The 23,854-nt window shown below is 38.5% G+C and overlaps 1 protein-coding gene across 7 annotated transcripts in view; it reads left to right on the top strand.

Moving 5' to 3' along the window:
* The window catches only part of ARID1B (AT-rich interaction domain 1B), a 330,843-nt gene that overhangs the window by 31,528 nt on the left and 275,461 nt on the right, over window positions 1–23,854 (top strand). For all 7 annotated transcript variants that reach the window (XM_082048491.1, XM_082048493.1, XM_082048495.1 and 4 more), the window contains exon 2: window positions 4,560–4,751. In XM_082048491.1, coding sequence (XP_081904617.1) covers window positions 4,560–4,751 — 192 coding nt within the window. The remainder of the gene's footprint in view (window positions 1–4,559; window positions 4,752–23,854) is intronic.

The following is a 23,854-nucleotide window of genomic DNA, read 5'->3' on the forward strand; positions in this document are numbered from 1 at the left end:
ATCATCCATTCATGGTCATGCATGCCCACTGGGTTTTAGCATGTGATGCAGTTACAGCAATGCTGTCAATTTCAGTGTTAGGGAGCAGGTGTGAAGGGGTTGGTTGTTGGTCCCTACAACATGATAAGGTTAATACTTGTGATCATCCTGTCACCAAAACTTGTGTTTGAAAACTGTTGGAACCAATGTTAAAGAAGATATTTGAACTTAATAAATGTTAAGGGAACCTTCAGATAAGATTATAATACGTATTTTTCAACCACGAACTCCTCCTAAATAACTTTAGAAAATGTGGATGAAAGTAAGTCTATAAAAATGAAACTTTAAGTTTAAAAGAATACTGAAGCTGAAAACTGTGTATGTGTTTAAGTTGGGAAAGGTTATAATTACATTTTTACTTCCGCCGTATGTGAGACATGGTACTGGATGAGCAGCTGTTTTTTTTCTGTTAAGTGTATGGCTCCAGGTCTTTCTCACCGTATGCCGTTCTGAAGACAAAATTTGTTCTTTTGTTACAGAGTTTTCTACAGTATTGATCACGGTCATATTAAATTCTAAAATCACATTTCTGGTGAAGAGATTTTTTTTTTTTTTTTTTCTCTCCATTTTTATTGTTGGGAAACTGAGGCATTGCTGTGGGAAGTTTAAGTGGCCCGTTTATGATGGCTGTAGGTTAAATTTTCTGGAACATACAGCTTCTGAAAACACGTTCAAAGCACACCTCATCAAATTAAAAAGTAGTTGCAGCTGCAGATATGTAGCATTTTCTGCAATTTAAATTCTGTTATTTCAAATCAAGAAACGAGGAATGCATTGAGTTGGTAAATTTTGAAAATTTTTTGTTTTAGTGAAAACCCGTGGCAGATGCAGGGTGGACGCCAGTTCTGCCTGAGCAGCCTACGGCTGTCTCAACAGTGAGAACATCTTCTGCTTCACCCGCTGGCCACGAGACAAGCGATGCATTGCATCCTGTAGCACCCAACAGCCCCTTCACTGCGCTGCTGCCCCCAGGTCCCTGCAGCAGGGGACAAAAGCGTGACCGTATTTAAAGGCTGATACAGTTATATCTCTGAAGGAGACGTGTTTAACGCTGCAAGGGCAAACTTAATTCCGAGAGCTCTAACTGCTGTAGTAGTAATAGCTCTTAAACCTGGGGAAGAGCTCGCTGTTAGGCTTTGTTTTGCCTTGCAGAAATGTGATGACAGACACTGAGTCCCTCTTAGGTGTCATAACATTCAGCTGTGCTGTGCACATGATCAGGATCTGATCTGAAGGGAATCAGGGATGGCTGTGGTGAGTTGCCACCTGCCATAAGGGACCTGCCAGTGCATGGGATGAGATGTGCTTCTTCATTGGGTCTGTCTTCTCCATCCCTAAAGATGATCAGAGTGCTCTTCTGTCCTGTTTGTTCTTTCCCTGAGACCTCAGAGGGAGTGGAGAACAGGCAGTATGGGCAGCCTGGGGCAGGTCTCTTGGGGTTGTCCCAGTAATTCACCTGGGCATATTCACCATTCTCAGTCTCAGTCTCTTCCTCCCATATTCAGTATCTCCAGTCTTTGATCCTGATGCCTCAATTGCAGTGGCCACAGTGAATTCTGAGTATGCCTATGTCCCTTGCTCCTCATACCCCGTGACCACAGCCCCCTTGGTTTCAGGGTTGTGTGTGTCACCTACAGACTGGGATTACAGCAATATCTCAGGCTCTTTATCCCTCCACCTTTCTGAAGTGGAGGGATGTCACCTGTGGGAAAGAGGAGCCTCGGTCCTGGAGAGGACAAGGGGAAGCAAAGAGACAACAGCCTGGTGAGAAGAAGGGAAGGAAGGATGAACTGACAGTGAAGCTTACTCTCCTAGCACACAAAAAAAACCCTCTCCAGCACTTGGAGGTCACTAGTCTTCAGCCTGTGTCCATGTCACCTCCTGACCTTGTTTCTTCTCCTTCCCTTCAACTCTTCCTGCCTCCCTTCTGTCTCTGTTGCTTTTTTTAACCCATTGTCCTTCTTTCTTTGTCCAGCAAATTTGAGGCCACCTCCATCTACCTTGTAAATCCTCTGAAGCCATGTGTGTGTTTCCCTTTCTTCCTCCCATGCTCCTCATGGTCTGGTGATGTTCAGGTGCTCTCTCTCGACAGGGGTGCACACCTTGCCGTTCCTGAACACGTAGTGTCACCCTGGCAAATTAAAATTCTCTGCCTCAAAGCATGGTACTCAAGAGGTATTTTTAAGTGTTTCATGTAAGAACATAAACGATGTATTTTTCTGTGACCTCATTCTAAGACATAGCTGAACTGTTTCTGCTGAATTTTCCAGAGAATTTCAGCCTCAGGCATACATATGGCCTGGAAAATTTCAGCCTAAATACTTGAAGTTTGGCAAAGTTTATATGCAGCTGAAAGTAGTCTTAATAGTGGCAAGTGTCAGGCTGTTTTAGCTGCGTAGCTATCTGCATTGTTTACAACTACATTTAAGTATTGGATGCTGAACAGAAAGTATTATGCTCAAGACTAATTAAAATTAAATTTGAGTCAATGTTGCTGTTGGAGTTGAGACCTGGAAATAACACCCTGAGACATAAAATGGTGGCACTGAACAGTGCCGTTTGGCTTCATGAGAATCTCACAAAGGAGGCTCAAGACTTGCTTTGAACAAGGATTTATATTTGAGAAGATCAATATGACAGGTGATGCACAAGATGAACATTAAAACACCGAAATAAACGTAGATAAAGTATCTTGGTCTGAGGATGATATTTATTTTGGTCTGAGGATGGTATTTATTTTGCTGGGACCCCATAAGTAGGAATCTCTAGTCCATTTGCTGAGCCTTCGTGTCTATGTTGTTCTTAGTTAAAAGTGTGTTGAGAGTGCATGACAGCCTAAAAAAAAAAGAAAAAAAAAAGGTGGTGTTATGGGTCAGATGGCCTCAAGGGTTTGGGGAACCATTGATTTTGAATGTGTGAAATATAAATAGTAAATTACACGGGGACATTTAGTGGTGAAAAATAGAAACTTCTGATCTGGCCACAAAGAAGCCAAATAATAGAGGGAAAATTGCTGACTAATACTAACCCCGAATTAGAAGTGAATGTGCAGTTTGTTACGGTGTCAGAAAACGGCAGTCCTCTTTCGAAGTGAATGGAGGTGTTGTGGGAGGAGGAGTAGAGGGTTATCATCTCTGTCTCATCGGGTGTCATGTGTCCACATTCAGAACATTTGTGTTAGCTGACATTCCTGTCAAATCAGTATTGGTAAGGATGGGGAGCCAGTGATAAAAATGAGAAGGTTTGAGTTTTTTACTTGCAGGAAGGAGCAAGAACAACACACAATGGTTCGTTAAACAGTGACTTCTTTGGAGAGTACATACTTTGTATGTATAAGGGAAAAAAGCCGTAGTGTGTTAGTAGTACCAACAGCAATAATGAGAAGGAACAGGGATGGGAGGGGGGGAATTTAATGTCTTATTGTAATAACTATTACATCAGAATATAATTGCCAAAAAGGACTTGCAGAAACAGTGTTACATAGGAGGCTTTAAAATGAAACTGGTCAGCAGTACATTGTAGGAAGACACGTACAGAATATGCTATGGGAAGGAATCCTGCTCCTGGCGGGAGGGTGAATTAATAGGTCTTTTTCCCTGGGAGGAGGCGGCGAGGGGGGATATGTCTCTCTCATGAAAATGAGATTGTGATAGGCTTTTTAAAAGCCTTTTTCCCCCCTCTTTCTTTTGTGAATATAACTGGCACTCAGGAATTAAAAAATGGATGTCATATTAACAATGCAGTGCTGCGCTTGACAAAATATGATATTTTTTCTGGTTCAGTTGGTCCTCAGTAATAAAACATGAGAGTAATACCACACAATGGTTGACACCTGTCTTGAAACTGTTACGGTGCTTGGTAAGTGCTGCCAAAAAGTCTAAAAATAAAACTTCTCTCCCCTCCCCCTCCATGGGTGATTGCAGTTTGGATTTTCTAAGGTCTGTTAAGGAGGCACATAAACTTTCATGTAAAATGTGGGTTATGGCTTGCCTTTTGATCTGGAAATTTATTAATGCATGTGATAGTGATAGGAAAATGTCGAAATACAGTGTGTTCTTGGAAACTTTATTTTCTTTCCACTTACCCTTTTTTCAGGGTGGGAAAACAGAGGTTTTCTCAAGGTTAAATGGTTTGTCCACACTGCTTGTGTGTCTCTTGATAGACATGGTTTTATGTTTAAACATCAAAGTCAGTGTTGCTAATCAGTTTACAACAATATACTTGATTATTTCTTAAGCTGAAATTTATTGGGCAGTTTTTCTGCATCTTCTGTAGGTAAGAGAACACCGAGTACAATTTTTTTTTTTAAATGCAATGGAAGTACCGAACTCGCCATTCAAAAACTCGTCTAATTAATGTGAGAACCAGAGTATGGTACTTCGTTTGTATGTCAAGTCAGTATTTGATGTATAAAGCATTGAGAAAAGACGCGTACATTTTGCCGGCGGTGAGCGTGACTATTCTGACCTTTTCCTTTCCGTATTTAACGTATGCATTTCTGCGTTTGTGTTTCACCCCAGGGCAGTCCGATGGATCCCATGGTGATGAAGAGGCCCCAGCTGTACGGCCTGGGCAACAACCCTCACTCGCAGGCCCAGCCCAGCAGCCCCTACCCCGGGCAGCCCTACGGCCACCCCGGCCCCCAGCGCTACCCGCTGGGGATGCAGGGCCGGACCCCCGCCATGGCCGGGATGCAGTATCCGCAGCAACAGGTCGGTGCAGGTTCGCTCCGCGCCCCTCCGGTTTCCCACCTCCCCTTCCCCTCCCTCCTGACCCTGATGTGTCCTACCAAGGGTGCGGGAGAGAAAAATTCAGAAAGAAGCGTTGCTCATTGCAAGAGGAGGGTGAAGGACTGTTTTGAAAGTAAATATATTGTGCTGGTGGCGTAATGTTTTCTGAAACCCCATACAGTCAGAAAAAAGTTTGCTTTGTTGCTGGCATCTTTTTGGAGAGAGGAGTATGTCAATCGCCATCAATTTTCTTTTTTTTTCCAGTTGACACCGTTTAGCCTTGTATGTGTATATATATATATTTTTAAATTCTTTTTGTTCCAGGCTTAGATACACTTAAATGTAAGGTGAAAACCTAGAGCTGACATAAGTGTAGCAAGATTAGTGTTGTCCAGTGCATACAAAAGTGTTACATATTTACATCAGCTCTTTTTTGTAGAAGTGTGAATTTTTTGTTTTGTTTGGGTCTTTTTTGCTTGTTCTGGTGGAGTTTTTTTACTTTTTTTTTTTTTTTTTTTCCTTTCTTCTTCTCATTTTGGTAGGAGCCTGCAGCTTTGCTTTTTTTTTATTTTACTTTTTTTTCCTTTACCAACTCTTTTAAAGTCAGTATTTTTTTTACATAGAAATGTAAGACTTTCCTTTTATCTACTTGGATTTTACTGTCAATGGTGACTTCTTCTGCCTTTTTCCGACCCTTTGAAAGATCAGTCCCAATGCTTGTACCACATATTAAGTAGTACAGTAGTTTTCTAGAGGGGAGGATAAACCAAAGTTATCAAGAAGTTACATTTTACTAATTTTTTTAAAAATTAGTAATGTGAGCGTAGGCAAATGGGAGCTCTGTACTTTCTTGTGAGCACAACAGAGCAAAACTTTATCATTAATGGGAAGGAACATTTGTTTTGTACAACTAACTGGCTGCATGTTAGCTTTTTTTGTTATTTATTGTTAAATATAGAGAAGAGGAGAAAATTTGGATTCCCTGGCAGATAGGTGCCTGGCTAATTCTTGTTATCACCAATCCACCAGGACAGGACATTAATCAGGCAGTCAATTAAATGACAGTTTCAAATATAGTAGTTGGATGACTAGTACCATTATCAATAGTCTTCATTTTTATTATTTTCTGTTGTTAAATAGATACTTACTTGTAAGGAAGAGATTGTTTTGTGTAGAAGTGTCAATGTACTTGGTTGCTAGATCCAAACAGCAAATGTTTTGTCAGCTGTAAAAGGAGGAGAAATTGAAAAAAGGCGGCTTTATTTTCCTGTGTGGCTGTAGCCAAATGAAGTTATTAAAACATATTTTTAATTTTAAAATGAGTTATTCTGCGTTATGTGGGGATGACTGTTGAATTTTCACTTCATTTGCTAATTGCTTGATAATTGTAAATTACCCGTCAGCAGGCAGTGACCTGGCACAGCGATTGGCTGCTGGCCCTATCCGTCTTCTCACAGCATTAATATAATTGGCTGAGCAGCAGCACAGTTCTGAGCACTAATGCTCTTTGGGGAAAAAGTGAGAGGATAATTATGACATTGAATTTTTATTGAACGGACATCACCACCTAGGCATGATTTTGTTTTGGACAGCCTCCAAAGCTTCGTGTGTTTGGTTTGTGAACCTCTAATGATCTGAATCCAGTTCTTTTCATATTGCTCGTATATTACCACCTTTCTACAAAGGATTAAAATGCAGGAATGCAGGTTTGTAAATTGAATTGCCAACATACCAGCTGAGTGGTAAGTTGTCTTTGGCACAGGATGCCACAGTTTGATTCCTGGCTGGATTTTTACTCCTGTGACATGAATATTAAATAAGGAGAGCCTAGCTATGCTTGTTAAAATTGGCTGTGTAGCATATACCTACTTCTAGATATAATATATATAAAATAAGTAATATTGCCAGAAGTTTTAGAAGATGAATCTCAGCACTTTCTGAAAATTGGAGTCCTTTACAGTGTCACATTTAATTTATCAAAAGCACAAGGCACTTGCAAGTACTTGATCAGTTAAAAATACTGGGCCTTAAACACATACAGTGCTCAGATTTAAGTCTTGTGCAGAGGGAGCATTGGGTAGATGCATTATGAGGGTGGAAGTGCCACACTGTAGGAAGGGTGGGAAACAGCAGTTGGAAAGGTTGTTCTTATTTTAAGTTAGTCTGTTGTTGCCCAAAGATAGCTGAGGGTGTCAGCGTTTTGTTAGACTGTGAGGACTTTGGAATTTTGAAGAAGACTTTGAAATGTTAAGTCTGGCTCTTTGTCAGCGAGTGTTGTGGCTTGAGGTTAGAACTATGGGACTTGACATATTTTAACTTGCAGGCTCTGCTGCAGGATGCTGCAAATGAAGAAATAAAGATGAAAAACAATGCCCTAAAAATGCAGCTAAAATTAATGGAAATGGTAGAAAAATTGCCTAGATGTAGTTAGCTGGTCTGTGTCACGTTCCAGCCTGCAGCCCAGAGGTGGAGGAGAGAGCTCGCAGGAAGGGAGGCCTCTGGCATAAGCAGTGAAAAATTAAAGAGGATGAAAAAGATGACATGTTATCAGGTGCAGCCATTCTACGTATCTGCAGCATGGGTGTCAAGCACAGCCTGCTAACCCGTTGAAGAAGTGGCATCTATGTAACACTGCAGACATCCTCTTACAACTCCTCTTTGGTCTAGGTGTGCTTGATACCAAACAGGAAGGTGCAAATAAAACCCCAAATTTTCTTAACATTCCATGTGGAAATGGCAGGATGTTGAAGAGAGTACAGAAGGTACGGGGTATGTGCTGTGATGTGGCTGCAAAGGGTGCTGTGAAGAGAGAAACCAGATCTAAGCATTTGAGCTTGGAACTCATCTCTCATGAGTTACGATGACAAGCCCCAGAACAAAACACTAAGCCTTATATAAGGAGCAAAATTTGAAATGCAGACAGTCTTTTTGCATTACTCACTAATATAACCAGAGATAAAGGGGTTGAGATATATACATAGGCATGTGGGAAAGAGAGGTAAAACTGTGATGAAGCTAATGGTAATCTGAGGTTTGCTTTTTCTTCTCCAGTGCTTGACAACAGAGATCCAAATTTATCAAGTGGAGATGGGTGATAGCTTGTTGTGACAAAATGCTAAGCAATTTGAAGAATGCCGCAGCATTTTGCTAGATTTTAAGGGCATGTCCGGTTAAGTCAGTGTGAGTCAAATAAATATATAAAACATTTGGACTGATTTGTGCAAAATTGTCTTAATGGGTTAGGAGATCAAAAATCAAATTGATTGTGTACCTGTATAAAAGGGGAAGTATAAGAAAGAAAGGCGCTGCTAAAAGAGTCATATACTTAATTTATAGGATTGCAGACTTGACAGTTTGTCTCTCTTGTCAGTAGGCATAAATAGGTATGGTGAATGAATTACTAGCAAAGAGATTTTCATGTTAGGAAACTGTTGGTGTTTTGTCTCTTTCCTGTCCTCTTTCAGTGGGAGGGGAAGGAGCCAAGGGAAAACTGGGGCCAGGTTGACCTGTGCCTGTGTTGTCAGTTTTCAACATGATTGAAACACAGGTTGTAGCAAGGCTGGTGTTTGCATCCCAAGGTTTTAAAATGCTGGTCTTGCATGTGAATATTAATACTGCCACCTCATCATGTCATGTACTCTCTCTCCTGCTTTGCATGGGATGAATGTAATTTTAGGATTATTAGTGCTCCTCACCCAAGACTTCAGGGAGATTGCAGTGTACATGTAAAAAAGAGAAAGCAGAAAAACATACTTTCAGGTTTAACTTTCAGTTTCTTATCTCTTATATATTTCTTGGAATTAAAAGAGAGGTAATGTCAAAATTGAAAAGCCTAATACGCAGGAGTACTTAGCACCTGCAGACTTCAGGCTTGATTTTGCAATATGTTTCACTATAAGATGAGTAATAAGATCTGATTATAAGGGCAATAATTTCCTTCTCACTTTTCTCCCCCTACTCCTTTTGGACCTCAAGCAAGCTATGATCATCATAGCTTCTGGCTTTGGTTCCAGTGCCTTGTCAAAGTGTTTCTGTGCATTAGTACTGCAGGAAAGCCTTCTGCTACTTTGTAAAAAGATTTTTCCTAAAACTAGAAATACCTTGGTATACCTATGAAAATAAGTGTGGTTTGTTTTTTTCTGCCTCTGTCTGATGGTGTTGCTTTTCATGTTAATGTTATGTAGTACTTTATTTTGTGCTGAATTTCATTAAGCTTAAAAATCAGCTCCTTGAAATACTCACATGTAGGTTTCAGAAATTTTCAGCAAAGTCTGAAGGTTTGGATTTATGAACATATTTGGAAGAATTGAATGGTGTGATGTGCCTGTTTAATCAGATGATCATTGCCTAATTGATTTTTTTTTTTTTAGGATGCATTACAATTTCTTGTGTACTTGATGGACTGGAACACCAACTTATTGTGTCAATAGGATCGTGTTGCTATAATGCATAGTAAATTCTTTATGAAGGACAGTTGTGTGAATATATACAATAGCCATTCATAATAGCTGTTTAAATTGGAGTATTTCAGTACTTTTTCATTTCAGTACTGGTCATGCAGTTGTCTTAGTGCTTTGAGCCTGCTTGCAGTAACTCAGTTACGAGGTTGGAGCCTCAGTCTATTCTTTCTCCCTTTTTTGCTACAGAAATACTCTTAAGATGAAAGGGTGCTAATCTTTTGTCCCTTTAACAGTTTTTATAGTCTTGATTTGCAGAATTAAAGAATGAACATTGTCAGTATCGTCATAGTTTCAAGAGTGAAACTGTAAATATTCAGAGAAACTTTTTTTTTTTCCTTTTTTTCCTTTTTTTCTTCTTTATTTAAAAATACAGATTATTTTCAGGATTAAGAAAAATATGCTGGTTTTTTTTTTTTTTTTTTCTTATGTGACAATGTTTTTTTAAAGGGGCAGAGAAGTTGTAAAACCTCTGGGAATGTGCAGCAAGGATTTATTGTAATGGAAATTGCAAGTCAACCAGCACTATAGCAGCACCAATGTGATTACCTCATTTAGGAAAGGCTTTACAGTGCCTGTGTTGGGTAATGTCCTAGAATGGAAATGTCAAATTTACGCCAAAGAAATCAATTGACTGTTGGCTTGGCAGGTAGAGTTTTAAAGCTAGCAAACACAAATATGTGTACTACTAGGTGGCTGGTTGTGCTTTAGTTTCTGAAATAATCTTAATTCTAGAAGATTGCGTTACAGTAAGAAATTGAGGCTTTCTGTAATGTTTTGCTCTGAACTGTTAACTTAAAATGTAGCATATCCATACAGTGAATACTAGTCAAGTGGTAACATCAGTCTTCTGTGTGTGATTGCCATCACCAGCTAGAGAGTATGGTGTAGACTGTGATTTTTTGTGCTTCTAAGCAGCTTTTAGTGCAGTTGATGTTAGTGTTGGTTAAGGGAGCAGACACAGAAAATAAGCAAGTTTTAATTTCTTAGCCTATTTATTTTGCACGAACAGAATGAATCGGTGTGATCAAATCTCAAGAAAAACCAGCAGAAGACAAACATTGAGATGTGTTGCTTTTTCTTAAAGATGGATAGATGCATTTCATGCACACACATAAAAAGGGAGTGTGAAGCTTTGATCAGTGTGTGCTTCAACAGTATGTTTTTCCAGTTTTTTGTTTGGGTGGCGTGGAAGGGAATTTTTTTGCAGGGTGTTTGTGTTTTATTTTGGGTGTTTGTTTCTTTTGTTTATTTTGTTCTGCCTTTCCCCCCTGGGCATTTAGTTAGAGCTCTCACTAGTAGATTATAGACCTTCTTCGTAATTCCTGGAAAGCAGAGTGGTTGAAACTCTTAAGGATAGAATCTTTTCCCAAATTCCTCCTCAATTAAAAACTTTAAAATACTTTAAGTGAAAATAATTCCTCAGTAAAATTTTATTTGAATGATATATCTGCCATCCTGTTGAACTGTTATAAACTTCCATCAAAAAGCCTCTGTCAATAAGTAGAAGAAATGCTTCCTGGAGAGTGTAAAGTTTTGAATCCTTTCTTTAATGAATCAGAAAAAGGGATGAGAAGTTACAGCTATTTGTCTTCCTTGTAAGGTCACCTTTAAGAATGAATCTTTTTATGGTCAAGTGTTAATAAATGTGAAGAAAAGTTGCTGCTTTTTGTCATGTAAAGAAATGGGATTTTTAAATTTCAGATTTAGGAAAATGCTAAATACTGTGCTTGTGCAGACTGTAGGAAAATGTTTAGCGTGGTTCTTTCTTTTGGGTATACTAAGCCTCATTGACTAAATTGAAAAAAAGGCTGCTACTTTAGTTCATGGCAGGATAAGGCTTTATGTTGTATTGTCTCCTTTAGAATTATCCCTTCTATTGAGTGTAATTCATTCTATAGAGGGAGGTGAGCACAGATTACAGATAATCACAGAATCAAATTTGACATAAGTTTGGGGTCTTTATGGTAGCTTAGCTCTTCATCTTAATGCTGGTCATCTGAGAATGTTTACCAAAGAAAATCCCTAAAGTAGCAGAATTGCATTATTATGGTAAATAGAAACATTTGAGTAGCTTCTATCATTTCTTTTAAACTGTGTGGAAAAAATGTAGGTTGAAAAGGAAAAAGAACTGATCCCTCAGCTGGTGAGAGAGTGCTTGGAAATGAGACAGGGTCGACATTTTTATATGTTCAATTACTATGTACTGATGCTCAGTAAATGCTAATTTTTGCCTCCATCCTGGAGTAAATGGCAGTCTACATTTGTATAGAAAATATGTAAGAATCATCAACCTACTATGCCAAATAAAATATATTTTCATTACTGCTAAATGATTGTACTTCAGTTGGAATATTTAATAGATTTAATAGCTGTGATCATATTTGTTATTCTGCTTGGAAGTGGGGGCATGAGAGAGGAAAATATGCAATCCGTGTGTGTTGGTGTTCTGAAAAAGGTCGCTGTTAAGGAAGCAGCGGTTATTTTGTTTTTGAAAACTTGGTTTGCTGAAGTATTAGCTGTCAGTCTACATGGGAGTTAGGTAGGAAATAGATTTTGGTGATCAGAAGAAGAGAACAGAGGGCCGTTTGCTGCTTTACTAGGAAGACACAAAATCATTTACTTATGAACAGCTCATTTTAAATGGCAACAGGAGGCATGAGTTTATTTATGTTTGAAGTAAAATAAACATCTTTATTTAAGAAAAGGCTGCTGTGTTACTCTGTTCAACAGCTGCCATGTAACGACTGTGCCAGGAGGGTTTTAAAGGGTAGGTAAGGAATAATTATCTGTTACTCCTAATATTATAGTTATAGTAGTTTTCTGTTAATAATATTCATCAAAGAATAACTGGAACACCAAACTACTGAAATGACATCCAGACCACCATGTGTGCACACGTTAAATTTCTGTAACCATACTTTCTGTAATGGCCCCACGGGGCAACGCAGTGTTTTGGGTTTTTTTTTTTTCAAATCTTGGTAGAAATTTCTCAGAAGATACTATCAATTGTCTATAAACTTGAACTTGCTCAGAGGAAGCAAGGGAGGCTTTAGAGTTTGCTTTTTTAAAAATAGACACTGTGTTTCCCACAGCTGAAAATAGGGCTGAAGATAAGGTGAAACCTGCCTGAAGTTAGTGAGAAATTTGCTGTGACTTTAGTGGCGCTGCAGTTTCACTTGGGGGCCACGTGGTTGGGGTTGGGTGACTTGTCTTCGGTTGATAGCATCATAGGCAGAATCAGCCCTCTAAGTGAATTGTAGAGAATTTCAGAATGAGACGGGTCAGTACCCTTCACTGTGGTGACCCTGGGACAGAGTCAGGTAGCTTGTTTCTTGAAACAATAGGCCTTTCAAAAAATACCTGATATTTCACTAGCTCAGGATTAGATTCCTGTTGCTACCAGCAGCTAGCTTGTTTTTTTTGTGTTTTTTGGTTTGTTGTGTTTTGGGTTTTTTTTAGCAAAAAACATGTAAGTTTTATGTTACATTTAGTTTCAGCAAAACTTAAGGAAAAATTAGATTTACAGTAGCATAGCAAGTACTGCAAAAAATCAAAAGCATTTTCCACACCTTTTTTACGTAGTCAGTCTTAAATGACGTGGGTCTCATACAGTGTAATCAAAGCTTACTCAGTGACCTGCTTCAGTTTTGCATGTTTTATCAACTAAAACATTAAGACTTTAGTGGGAGTAAATGAGTTATAAAATTTAAAAAAAGTTTAACATTTTCTGTAGCTCTTTTTTTCTAAAACTCTCTTTATGTATTTGATTGCTCCTTATAACTGTAGTAACTAAGGGCTTATAAAGATCCTAATGTAAATACTTTAAGCTTTTGGTGTTTTGTTGTTTTTCAAGACTGAGGAAAGAAAGATTTCAGAACTCAAGGAATAACTTAAAGCTACAGCTCATTTCATTTTTGTAGGCTTTTATTCTTCTGCTACCTTGGGTGACCTTATTTTGGGTGCTTTGCTGATACTGGTGCTTCTTATTCATTGCTTTGCCTAAAATAGAACAAATGTGTTAAATGCTTGCGTCCTTGCTGGTAAGTATTTGATCTCTGAATCTTATAGTGTCTTTTGGGTGTGGGGAAGAGGAGCAAAGAGAAAGTCAGTGTCTGTTTTATTTCATTCTGCACTCCATTCTTTTCCTCCTTTTCTGAACATTGTTTCTTAGTAATGCTTTTTGCGTTTGCGTGTTAAGAAAAAGACACATAACAGTAATAATCAGTGACTGGACAATATTAGAAAACATATTTGAATCTTATATTCAAATACACCTTTTGGAAAGTGAGTGAATTTGGCTTCGGTATATACATCAAAGGGACAAATTACACTTGGTATTAGTTTGCTTCAAAGAACAGTGCTGAAGAGATTTCTGTGTATTTCTTGGCAAACTGTAATATAAAATTTGTCTTTTAAGACAAGAGTCCAGTCAAAATAAAAAAAAGTTTATATAGCCGCTTAGGAAGGATGATGTTTTAATTACAGAAGTGACATGGCTTATCTTGGATCTACGTACATACCTGTGTTTTACAGGCCATGTTGGCGAATACATGTTTTACAGGACAGCTTAGCAAAGCTGCCTTGTTCTTTTCACAGAATTGTCTCTTTCCCTGGACTGTTTCAGGCTGTGTAAGTGGTGCTCAGTAGAAACAAGTACCTGGGAGGCTGTGCGGGGTGGGAGCAGGCCGCGGGATCTCGGCTTGGGGCTCCCCTGCCCCTGCTGAGGAGCCCCGCTCGCCTCTGCCCTCCCTCCCGGCTTTCCCAGCTTGCAGTGGTGAAAATTGGTATGTGTTTTGGCTCTCCCACCCTGCTGGAGAGTGTTTAAAAGGACAGATGCAAATTGACTGGTTTTGTGTTTTTCATTGGTTTTTATTTTATTGCTGGTTGGCAAAACTGAAGAAAATCAGAGGCCAAGATATCCCCCTGCAGATTTGGGAACTGTGTACTTAGTAGATTTATGGCCCTTTTACGTTTGGAAAGTTGTCCTAGAGAGGAAACTATTATTTCTAAAATGGACCTTAAGTTCTGCAGGAGATGATACTTTAGACCTTGCATTCACCAAGGAAAAAAAGCTTACCTGATATTGGAGAGAAGGCGGGTGGGTTTTCAGTCCTCTGAGGTGATGCTGTGAGAAACCCCATGTATCCTTCTCAAATAGAAGATTAAGTTTTATGACCTGAGTAAATTTGCAGTCTTGCAGCAAATGGTGAAGAGTAGATTTAGTAAATGCCAAGACTGTGTGGGTACTTGCCTTTTCCTTTTTTATTTTATACATTACAAGAAAAATAATGTTTTCTAATATTGCTTTAGGCCTATAACACAGGGGTTACAAGAGGAGCATAACCACAAAAAGTAATAGAAGAATATCCAGGCAAAGAACAGATATACTTTGGGTGTGTTTGGTGTAGGCTCTTCTTTCTTCTTTCTCTCTTATGTTTTGTCATCCCATTTTTGTCTTTCATATATATATAACTATCTAAAAATATGTTCCTGTTCTTGGCATGTATTAAGATACTGTACAGAAGAACGAAAACCTGACTAAATATCAGAACCCTGTGTACGTGTGAGTTTTTGTGTTTTTGCTGGAGTTGTTTTAAACTCGCTTGCAGGAATTCTGAAACTTCTGCTTTATGTAAAGCTGGGGTTTTTTTTAAGAAAAAAAAACCAAACATTTTTAGCTCAGAGGATAAAATCAGTTATTGTTCTGAAACCTGGTTGTAAGGCTGTTGGTTATAAGAATATGGAAAGATGCATGCTGCATGTAGTGTTCTGCTTAGTGGAGAAAATACATTTTTACTTGAAAAGCATTTTTATATGTGGACCTGAACTTAGGTATTCCCTTCCAGACATAGGCAGGAATGATGGTGACCTGAATACTTCCACATAATACATTTAACCGTCTTCTAGATTTTTATAAATACTTGCTGAGAGAAAGGAAAACACACTTTGGCACTTGTTAATCCTGTAGTAATAAAATGCTGCAAATGATAGCTTTTAAAAATGGAGTTGTGTTTTTGTTGGGCATTTTTTTACAGTCTCAGTGATGCAAAGTTTTACCAGGTTGTTTGCCATTTTTAGTAGCATCTCAGAAAAAAGGGACGTGCAGAGTATTAAATACTAGAGTTTGTTAAAAGACATGAGAAGGAGCAGGAAACTACTATAGTAGAGAATCAGCATCAGCAGTGCTAGTGCTGATTGTACAAGGAATCATCATCCACTTTCTGTATGTCAATAAAAATGCAGGAGAGCACCTTTCTTGACTCAGGAGTTGTTGAAAACATCAGTGCTGTCTTTTTTAGTAATACTCCTGTGGATGTTTTTGCACAAAGTGGTATCTGTCAGAGCTTGAAATATTCGTGCACAGTTCCCTTTGAACAGGTAGCACAGGACAAGTTCTAGCACATAGCTACTTGACATGGGGCCGCCTACCACAGGGTAGGAATGCCTTGCTTACTGAGCTGATGTGCTAAGAACTTTGCCAGTCTTTTTGCTGATTACATACTGGGCTGTAAATAATTACTGAATTCCATTTTGAATCATGGCTTTTTCTTTTCTTTTTTTCTCCCCTGTTAAAGGAAGACAATAGCAGTGGGAAATATTGAGGATGCTATAACAGTTTGTGATTAGCCTGGAGATATTTTTACAGTGAATCTAACATAAATCTGCATGTTTTTATTGCTATGCTGTCATTGTTTTTGGAATGCAATATTTGCTCTCCCTGTGTTGCTTTCAGTAGTACTGTTCATCTAGTAACACACGTGGTGTGGAGTATGTCAAATTACAATTGAAAACAAATATTGTGAATGGCTCACCTAAAGCATGCAATAAGAATACTAAGACTTAATATCTTCCTTGAAGAGATGCCTTTTTGTTGTTATTATTTTCATACAACTTGGCAAGAGATTGTGGCAGATATTTGAACTGTGGTTGAAAAAAGTGTAGCGTTGTTTTCATGCACTTGCTGGAGTTCTTTATCTATGCTGTTAACATCTTGTTTTGGAAATTGAGATATGCAGACACTGGAATGTGATACGCTGTGAAAATCCCAATTGTGCTGAAAAAAGTAGAATGAATTGGGTGATAGGGCCTCTTGAAAGGATGTGAATTCACTCTTGTCCTATAATTTTTCCTGTGGTTGAAGTCAGTGTAAGTGCTTTGGAGCAAACAACCTACAACAGTATATTTGTGTGCAGTTGCCTTGAGGGATTTTTCTTGTCTTTTTTCCTTAAGCTTTCCCTGTCTTGGGGTAACTTTCTCTGTTTAGCTGCAGCTGAAATGAACCTTGCAAATATTTTTGTCACCTTGGGCAGAGGTGTACATGTTTGCCCTTATTGCTACATTAATATTGTTAGTTACCCTATATTTGCTCATGGAAAAATAAATGACTAAAGGAAGCCTGAAACATTGTGCTGGATAGAGGTCTTAGGGATGCTTGGTCAGTCTTCTGTTTGCTTTCCCTTCTAGGGGAGGAAACCGTATTGCTGGGGGGGTCCCTCTGTGTTCAGGAACACCACTGCTAGCTGTTAGCTCTCCTGTTGGTTTACATTATTATTATTATTATTATTATTATTATTATTATTATTATTATTAATAATAATAATAATAATAATATATATATATTTTTTTTTTAAGTGAAGTTGGCCTCAGGTTGTGCTACACGTGTCACTTTTGCCCTTACAGCTGTCGTTTCCAACGGGAAGCTCAGGAGGCTTCCTGCTCCTTCCTGCAGAGACCTATCCCTCCTTGGAGTTACTTAGTGGAAAACTGCAGCGGTTGTGAGCTGATCTGCCTCAAAAATCTCCCTTCTGTTTGGGAGACAGTCGAGGTCAACATAGTGACAGTAGGGCTGTGGAAAAAATCTGGACCTGTATTACAAAAAGTATGTCTTGATGCAGCAGTCATTTGGATGGAGATAGGTTTTGATAAGTATTGAGAAAAGAGTTACCATGTGAAAATAAGCGTGCAAATGCAGATCTTAAAGAAGAGATAATAATCTCTCTCCTGAGTGAAGCCAGTGACAGTGTGTGACTGGTCACTGTGGTTTAATGTCTTCACCTGTACTTGACTGCTTGTCATACCTTTGGACACCCTACAGTACCACTAATTTAGAATGTTAGAATGTGATATTTGCTGAAACCATCCTGTGTATTGGAGCAGTGGCTTCTTTTTTTCTGGTATAGAACAAAATGGCAGAGTATCTCAGAAATTTCAAGGTAGAAGAAATAAGTGGACTCAATCCATGCTAAGGATTGGAGGACTTTGGAGTTGTGGTGCTTGAATTGCTCCACTGGCCAGAAAATACACCTAGACGGGCATTTTCTGGCCTAAAGAAAGGAAAATATGGCTCACACTCATGAGGCTGCTGAGACTTCCGCAAGATTATGTTGGTCATTCCCAAGTCTAACAACTTCCCAAGAAATAGAAGAAAACCTGCCTTTTTGATCTAGAAACCTGGCGCCCCCCTCTTCCCATGCCCCCCAGCCACATTTGGCTGTCCTGTCAGTCAGCTTGGGTGGGAGAATTCACCTTAGTAAGGTAGGGTTTGACACTAGTTGCCAGGAGGCTTTTAAAAGCTTCTTTATCCAGATGATGTGCTTGAAAAGCCTTTCTTCCTGATAAGGAGGACAGAAACAAAGATTCTGGAAGTGACCCGCTGATGGAGTGAATAATTCGGTGTAGAAGCTGTTGGTGTTTTGGAGAAGCTGTTTATCTTCTGTGAAGGGAATGGAGGGTGTGCTTTGGCTGGGCTCCCTCCAGTAGCCAGAGAAGTGATTTGCTGGGGGGCACTTTGGCTTGGGTGGGTGCAAGAGCTTTGAGCCGGGGCAGGGCGGGTGGAGGATAAGATTACAGGAACATACAAGCACACGTTGCCATCTAAATCTTGCTTTTGTGAACAAAAGTGATCAAGGTACTCTGACATGACAGGAGGGAAGAAAAAAAAAAAACACCCTTATTTAATTGCCTGTACGCTAATGCTGGCAGCCAGGGTAATAAACAAGAGGAGCTGAAATTTCTCATTTACGATTATAAATTTCATCTACTTGGTATTACTTGAAATCTAGTGGGAAGCTTCACAGGATTGGAATGTTAAAATAAACGGTTATAACCTATTTAGAGAGAATTGAATGGGTAGAAGGGGAGGGAAAGTGGTACTCTATATCAAGAGCGATATTATGTATTTCTGAATCACTGAGTACTCAAAAGCAAATGATATTAAATGCTTCTGAGTTACTGTCCTGGCAGAGAAGGCAGGAGATGAGGGTACTAGCTAGTACCTGCTAGATACCACTGAAATAAATTAGAATCAGGATGACCAGTCCTTTAAGAATAATACTTGCAATGGGGAAAGTGGGAGGAACAGGGACTGAATGCCTTTGCTGGCAGGATTTAAATCCTTATGAATTTCTGTTAAAAACTGTGTTAGGGCAGGTGACAGTTTGTTGGGAAAAGCATTGTATCTGACACTGAGGAATTCAAAGGCAGATGAAGAAGAACTGCTCAGAGAAATAAATTAGTGGTTTTTAGTTCTAAGGACCATGGCTTGATTTAACTGTTTTATGTGCAGAAATAATTGAGCTCAAATAAGCAACAACATAATATCTGTGACCATGGTAGTATAGAGATTGGTAGATATATTGTGTACACATACAGACGTGTCTATTACTGTCAGAGAGACAGCAACACAAACATGGGAATGGTCAGAAGCTAAATGGGTTGGGAGGAATTTTTTTTTTTTCTATAGATGGTACTTGGAAATGGCTTAAAGGTTTTTTACTAAATGAATAATTGAGGGGAAACTTAATTCTCTCCTGCTGTTTCTGTCTCCAGCATCTGTCAGAATTTTAAAACTAGAAGCTTCACTTCTTGAAGCTATTTCTTGTTTTGTTTAATAAGGATATTTTGAATGTGAGTCAAGTTTATTTTCAAGTGGTTTTCTTAACTAGCAAAAACCCATTTTAAAAGGAGTCAAATTCCTTCAAGTATAAATGAGCACTAATTGTGAATTTAAAAAATGATCTGGTAACAAAGAAATGTCTGTTTGCCATTTTTCTAATGTACTAAGCATGTTAAATTTAAGAACTGAATAAATATTTGTTTAAGTACATAATTGCTTAAATAAGTGTGTGTGGACATTTAAATATGTTTTTCTGGTTAGCAAAAAGACTTGCCAAGTGTTCTGTGAAAGCTAGAACTAATAACAAGACAAAAAAGAATAGTTACCAATTAGTGAGACTAAACCTTTTTTTTAAAAAAAAAAATAAATAAACTATGAATGCAGCACAGATTAAAATATATTACTCATACCAGATTTTCCTGCTTGCCAATTTAAATGAAGATAAGACCAGACTGATAGACAATACTTTGATTTGAATAAATCCACTGTGGTCTAGGAACTAAAATGCAGGTCTTGCTTTATGGGATACCACTGTCTTCTGGAAAAGCAGTGACAGAGAAAGCTTTGAAGGTCATGGTAGGTAATCAGTTGAGTGCAAGTTTCTTGTGCAGTCCTGCAGTTTAAAAGCATTAATATGATACTTGGCTGAGGAAAAGAAAGTGATACTGGAAAACTGAATCTGGTTTTTGGTCTCTCAAAATGACTAGTGGAGATGGAGCTCAGATGAAGAATTAGGATGACTGCAGTAAACTGGAGAATGTGATTGATTGTAAGAATTCTTAAGAACTGAGTAACCTGTTAGGTTCTCAATTAATTAATAACCTTTTAGGTTTAAAAGAGGTGATTCAGGTCTCTTGGCCTGAATCTATGTTTAACTAAGTGGAACAAGAATTTTAAAGAATATTTTTTTCAATCCAGCATACAGTTATGTAACATGGGCTATACTTCTGCGGACAGGGAAAACACGTTGACTGGAGAACTGTGGCCACATGTGGATGCCATGTAAGGCTTGCTGCATCCCTTAAGTGTTGCAGAATATCTTCAAACAATCAGAATAACCCCAAAGGATCTGGAAATTAACTTGGTCTCTAAAGTTTTGGGTGACACAAATGTGAAATCCCTTTGCTTCTGCATTATTGCAATCAGAGCATTTACTTTTCTTTCTCTAGTGAATCTCATATTCCAACAATGTGATCAGTCTATTAAACCTGTAGCACGTTGTTACGTGTTCAGAAACTAGGAACTCAAATTACTAAAATTAATGTGGTTCTCAATTTTGCGAAAGTGAGTGCTTTTTGTGGAGGTGGGTTTTCTATGCCTGAGATGTTTGTCATCCGGCAAGTAATCTAAAATCCATGTAGAAGGTATGAAAAGGCCTTTTAGTGATGGAAGGTGTTCTGAAACACACCAAGTAAACTGTAAGAGTTCAGAAGACACAGAAATGCTATTTTGCGTCTTGCTTGGAATCACAGACAGGATAATCATAGAGTCATTTAGTCACTGGAAGAGATCATTAAGATCGTTGGGTCCAACTGCCAAGACACTGCCAAGTCCACCACTAAACGATGTCCCTAGGTACCATGTCTTTTAAACACCTCCAGGAATGGTGGCTTTACTACTTTCCTGGGCAGCCTGTTCCAATGCCTGACAACCCTTTTGATGAAGGCGTTTTTCCTAATATCCAATCTAAACCTCCCCTGGCACAACTTGAGGCCGTTTCCTCTTGTCCTATCACTTGTTACTTGGGAGAAGAGACCAACACCCTCCATGCTACAACCTCCTGTCATGTAGTTGTAGACAGTGTTAAGGTCTCCCCTCAGTCTCCTTTTCTCCAGGCTAAACAACCCTAAATAAATGAGCTAAATAACACCTGCATCCTCCAGAGAAAAAAAGAAACCTTTGAGATGGCAGCAAGCTGGCCGGCTGGGCTGTGGGCTGTTGTGGTCTCTGCAGTGTCGGCGAGCACGGCTGGGAGAAGCACTAACCAACTCGTAAGGAGGACTTCTGAACGGGAGACAAACTGAATGGGCTACATACAGGTTTCTCTCCTGAATTTTACTGGGTCCAGTTGTGTAAAGGCCCTTTAAACTGTGAAGATCTTAATTTTTTTAGTGTTGTTTTTTGTTTGGTTGGGTTTTGTTTTGTATTTTTTTTTTCCCCAAATGTGTCCCACTGAAGATCATTGAGTTTGGGTGTGGGCTTGTAGGTTTTACTGTATTTGCATGAGGCACTTCTGGAGAATGATTTTTGCATTTTGTATGTTGGTTAACCATCCATCTTGATTCTCACAACTTGTTGTGAAATTGTAAATATACAAATAAAGAAAAGCTTACCTTGCTAAATTTCCATGTGAGAATATGTGGAAGTGTTGCATACTAAGCACTCTATGTGCTCTTCTCTGTCTTGGCATGATTTGGGAGTAAGGGTCTTAATAGTGTTTCATTAACAGTTTACTTTCCAAAATCGACCACAAGGAAGCAAGCTAAACAAATTCATAAAACTATACAGTAGATTAAACTGTGACTTAATCATATCAATTTAGTCTGGCTCTGTTAATAGCTATTTTTTTTTAATGCCTGGGAGCCATGTTACAGTACACTCAAGTTATTATTTCAGATGATAACCTCTAGTTCTTCTAGACAATGAATACATAGTTATTACTAGTTTTTGTAAAAAATGTAATTCTTCAGTTCAGAATTTTTGGGGGTATTTTGAAGAATAAATTAAACATAATACACAATTTGTTGCAATTTGATATGTAAGTGTTGCTTTTAATAGTTCAGTTTTCTTTCAAATTTCTGTAAACCTAATAAAAATGTAACTGTAGTTATATATTTATGATAATTTCATTTGTGTGTGCTTTTAGTAATGCATGTAGAATACATACTAATGAGTTGGAATATAGAAAGGATCCTGGTAATTAGGATTCTCGGGTACAAATTTTGACTCTGCTGCTGAACTGTTATGCTAATTTATTATAAAATGCATGATACTTGCAAATAAATGATAAAATACCTACCTGTTGCTGCATATTCACTAGCAGTTTACCAAATAATGTTCATTGAGCAGAAATCGTGTTCTTGCAAAATATGGGAAAAAATATCCAAGTTTTAAATGTGCTGGAGTACTAACACACTTTGAATAAATGTGCACTTGCACATCAGGTGGAAACACTTGTGCTGTAGAAGCAGCAATTAGTTGTTTTTATCTCAGCTTTTTTTTTTTTTTTAATGCTGTTAATACAGTCTTTAAATCATTTAAGTCTACATGTCAGGTCAAAAATATGCCTTGTTGCCATCATGAGAAGCTGCCCCCCTCTAGCGCCAGGGTTCTAGCTTTGTTAGAGTCGCAGGTTTGCTGTCTTGTGTGTGAGTTCATGCCTAAGTCGGTAGCGTTGGAGAAGGGCTGGAGGTGAGCTGGGGAGCCCTTTGAAAAAGAGGGTGAGGAGGAGAAGCTGAAGTCAACAGAGAGGTACAGAAGGGACAATATGGCCAGTGCAGGGAGCCAGGTAGGTGTCTGCAGGAGTGCGGGTCAGGGGGTGACCACACTGGTGTGACCGCAGCAGGGAAGAGTTTATTTAGACATGATTAGTTTTAATTTTTCTTTCACAATTTACTGACATGTTACTGTAACCCTGGAAGATGGGTATAGTGGAGTGGGCATGTATACGTGTGTGGCATTTTAGAATAGTATGTGTAAAAGCAGCTTTACAAGTTTTATTTAGTTAAGTGGGCAAACTCTTTCATTTTTCTTAAAAACACAGCAACTTAAGCATAAAATTTGTAGCAGTTTCCATGTAGTTGTCAGTGGTAGGTTGTAATTTCCTCACCTTTCAGAATAAGTGGCAATCCTGCAAAAATGATCAGCCAAAAAACTCTTGGCCTATTGTATAGATTAATAGAATTTGGGAAAGGTGTGTGTGGGCATCCCCTTCCACCAGATGTACTGGTGGTTAGTAGATCCTTAAGAGCAAGTGACCATGTATTTCTGTCCTTCATCTGGTCCCAGTTTTGTTAAATTCTGTCTTTGACATAGTATATACACACACGTATACATATATACATTACATATACATATACACATATATAGTGGTATGGATATATCTATATCCAGCAATATCCTGACAGTGTGGATTCCTGAGCAGTGGCAGCACCACTCTTAGTAAGGGTGTTCTTGGCTCTGTCAGCTGTAGTGATGCCTTAAATCTGGGATTTGCTATGACAATTAAATACAAACCATGTATAGCTCACAAATCCACCTCGCCATGACCCCAGATACTGATTTATTTGATTAGACAGTTGGAAAACTATTCAGAATTATCTGTAGAGCAAGCAGCATTTTGAAACCAGTCTTTATTAATATTAAAATGATTTATTGCTTCTTATCGTCAAAATAATTTGGAGTTTGAGGGTGCATCTGATGTTGAATAAATCTCTAGATAGTGGTAGCTGTTTGAACAAGTTTTATGCAGTCTACTTATTCACTTAAAATTTTCAAAACAAGTATTCAAAAGCCTTTTCCTTTGAAAGGACAGAGTTTTCACAGCTTACCAGGCTGCAGATTTAATACCAATGAACTTCAAAGCTTTTGCCAGGACAAGTGCATGTATCTTTGTGTTGCTCTACAGTTTAGCAGTTTAGCTTAGAAATAAATTTTAAATGTCAGATCTGAAGATGGGCTTGTGAGACTATAAATTTGTGTGTGTGGTAGTGGTGGATTTTTTTCCACAG

Source organism: Streptopelia decaocto, assembly GCF_964273445.1.
Source record: "Streptopelia decaocto genome assembly, chromosome: 3".
NCBI classification, from domain to species: Eukaryota; Metazoa; Chordata; class Aves; order Columbiformes; family Columbidae; genus Streptopelia; species Streptopelia decaocto.